General features: G+C 53.8%; 1 protein-coding gene across 2 annotated transcripts in view; it reads right to left on the minus strand.

The window, feature by feature from the left end:
- MMD2 (monocyte to macrophage differentiation-associated 2) overlaps positions 1-2,721 on the minus strand; it is a 60,109-nt gene that overhangs the window by 17,790 nt on the left and 39,598 nt on the right. For both annotated transcript variants that reach the window (XM_011970765.1, XM_011970764.1), the window contains one exon: positions 579-739. In XM_011970765.1, coding sequence (XP_011826155.1) covers positions 579-739 — 161 coding nt within the window. The remainder of the gene's footprint in view (positions 1-578; positions 740-2,721) is intronic.

Raw genomic sequence — 2,721 nt, forward strand, 5'->3', positions numbered from 1 at the left:
AAAAAAAAAAAAGTTGGCCAGGCACAGTGTTGGCCAGGCGCAGTGGCTCACGCCTGTAATCCCAACACTTTGGGAGGCCAAGGTGGGTGGACCATCTGAGGTCAGGAGTTTGAGACCAGCCTGGCCAACATGGAGAAACTCCATCTCTACCAAAAAAAAATACAAAATTTAGCTGGATGTGGTGGTACACACTGTAGGCCCAGCTACTCGGGAGGCTGAGGCAGGAGAATTGCTTGAACCCAGGAAGCGAAGGTTGCAATGAGCTGAGATAGCACCACTGCACTCCTGCCTGGGCTACAGAGTGAGACTCTATCTCAAAAAAAATAATAATAATAGGTGAGCAAACCAGGCTCCCCTGGGCGAGGTGGTCTGCCCCAAAGAGACCCAACTGCAGCCTGTGTAAGGCAGGGCCTGTGCCTCCTGCAAAGCCAGCCTGTGGGTCACCTACCCCAGCCCCTCCCAGCTCAGCAGAGAATGTCACTAGGCTGACTGGATGTCCTGGTTCACCCCCCAGGCCGCCATGGGTCCCCCTGCCCCGACCCCCTACCCGGCATGGGTCCCCTCTGGGCAGGAGGCACCTGAGGTGGCTCTTCTTCCAGGAGATGGTGTGAAACACGGTGGACACCACGAAGAGGCCGCAGAGGCCAAGGCCGTAGATCCAGGCGGAGATGGTCTCCCAGTCATCGTCCGACAGGAAGTAGAGGTTGGAGCTGCCCAGGATGCTGGGGATGATCCAGAACTGGAGGGGCAGGGACGGCGGGGACAGGTGCAGCAGCTGCGCGGCTCAGAGCACGCCTCCTGCCCCTTCCCCGGCTGAGCTGCCCAACGTGGCAGCACTCGTCTCTTGAAATGTGGTCAGTGCCACTGAAGAATGGAATCATTTTATTTTACTTTAATGGATTCAAGTGTAAATTTCCTTCCTTCCTTCCTTCTTTGCTTCCTTCCTTCCTTCCTTTCCTCCCTCCTTCCTTTCCTTTCCTTCCTTCCTTTCATCCTTCCATCCTTCCTTCCTTCCTTCCTCCGTTCTTTCCTTCCTCTCCTTTCCCTTTTCCCCTTTTCTTTCCTTTCCTTTTTTCTTTTCTTTCTCTTTTCCTTTCCTCTTTCTCCTCTCTCCCTCCTTCTCTCCCTTCCTCCCTCCCTCCCTCCCTCCCTCCCTTACTTCCTTCCTTCCTCCCCCAGGCTAGAGTGCAATGGTACAATCACAGTTCACTGCAGCCTCAACATCCTGGGCTCAAGTGATCCTCCCACCTTGGCCTCCCAAGTAGCTGGGACTACAGGCACACACCACCATAACTGGCCAATTTTTACATTTTTTATAGAGATGGGATCTGGCTATAATGCCCAGGCTGGTCTTGAACTCCTAACCTCAGGCGATCCTCCCACCTTGGCCTCCAAAGGACTGGGATTATAGGTGTGAGCCACCATTCTCAGCCTCAGGTGTCAATTTCAACAGCCACATGGGGCCAGTGGCTGCCAACCTGGACAGTGCAGGTCTAGATACTTGATTCAAATATCTCAAAGGGGTCCATGTAGGAAACGGTCAAAGACCACATCCCAGGGAGTGGCCGCCCCCACCACATCCCAGCCCCTCTCTGGGACACCACACAGAGAAGTATGATGTGCCACATGTCACACATCATCATCACAGATGTCCTGACCTCATCTGCTTGGACTGCCCTGAAGGAAGAGCCCAGCCCTGAGCAGCACAGGCGCCCAGGTACCATTCAGTTTGTAAACGGGTTTAAATAGTGGATGGTGGCCAGGTGCGGTGGCTCACACCTGCAATCCCAGCACTTTGGGAGGCTGAGGCGGGTGGATCACGAGGTCAGGAGATCGAGACCAGCCTGGCCAATATGGTGAAACCCCGTCTCCACTAAAAAATACAAAAAATTAGCCAGGCATGGTGGCACGCGCCTGTAATCCCAGCTACTCAGGAGGCTGAGACAGGAGAATTGCTTGAACCCGGGAGGTGGAGAATGCAGTGAGCTGAGATCGTGCCATTGCACGCCAGCCTGGTGACAGAGCAAGACTCCATCTCAAAAAAAAATTTATTTTTAAGTAGTGGATGGTCCACCATGATTCACTGGAGAGAATGGAATCTCCAAATCCTCTGCCTTTATAGGTGCATGGCCTGGCCCTTCCCAGCCCCTCTACTCTGCTTTTCCCTACTCTCCCTCCTGCTTTGCCCCAAGTCACTATGCCTTGGCCTTCCTGGCCTTTGTCCAGTTGTCCCAACACTTTCCTGCCTCGGGGGCTCTGCACATGCTGTTCCCTTGTCCTCAACATGCTGTTCCCTTCACTCTCTGGGAGATTGGCTCCTAGTCATCCTTCAGCAGCTGGTTAATATCACTCTGGTAGGAGCACCTGCTCTGTCCTTTGACTGACACAGGCCTCTCCTGTTGTCTATAGCACCTGGTGCCCTCTCTCCCTGGCAGCCCCCACATCTTATATGATAGACTTACTTAATCATTATTTCCCCCACACAACACGAGCTGCACAGGGTCACCAGTGCACGGTGGGCACCTAACAAATATATACTGAGGGAGGCAGGTAGGAAGGAAGGAATGCTGGAAGAGCCCTTTTGGGAAGAAGTGGGCAAGTCAGGGCCTGGTGCAGTGGCTCACACCTGTAATGCCAGCACTTTGGGAGGCCAAGGTGGGTGGATCACTTGAGGTCAGGAGTTCGAGACCAGTCTAGCCAACATGACAAAACCCCGTCTCT

This window comes from Mandrillus leucophaeus, unplaced genomic scaffold (assembly GCF_000951045.1).
Source record: "Mandrillus leucophaeus isolate KB7577 unplaced genomic scaffold, Mleu.le_1.0 Scaffold97, whole genome shotgun sequence".
Lineage (NCBI taxonomy): Eukaryota > Metazoa > Chordata > Mammalia > Primates > Cercopithecidae > Mandrillus > Mandrillus leucophaeus.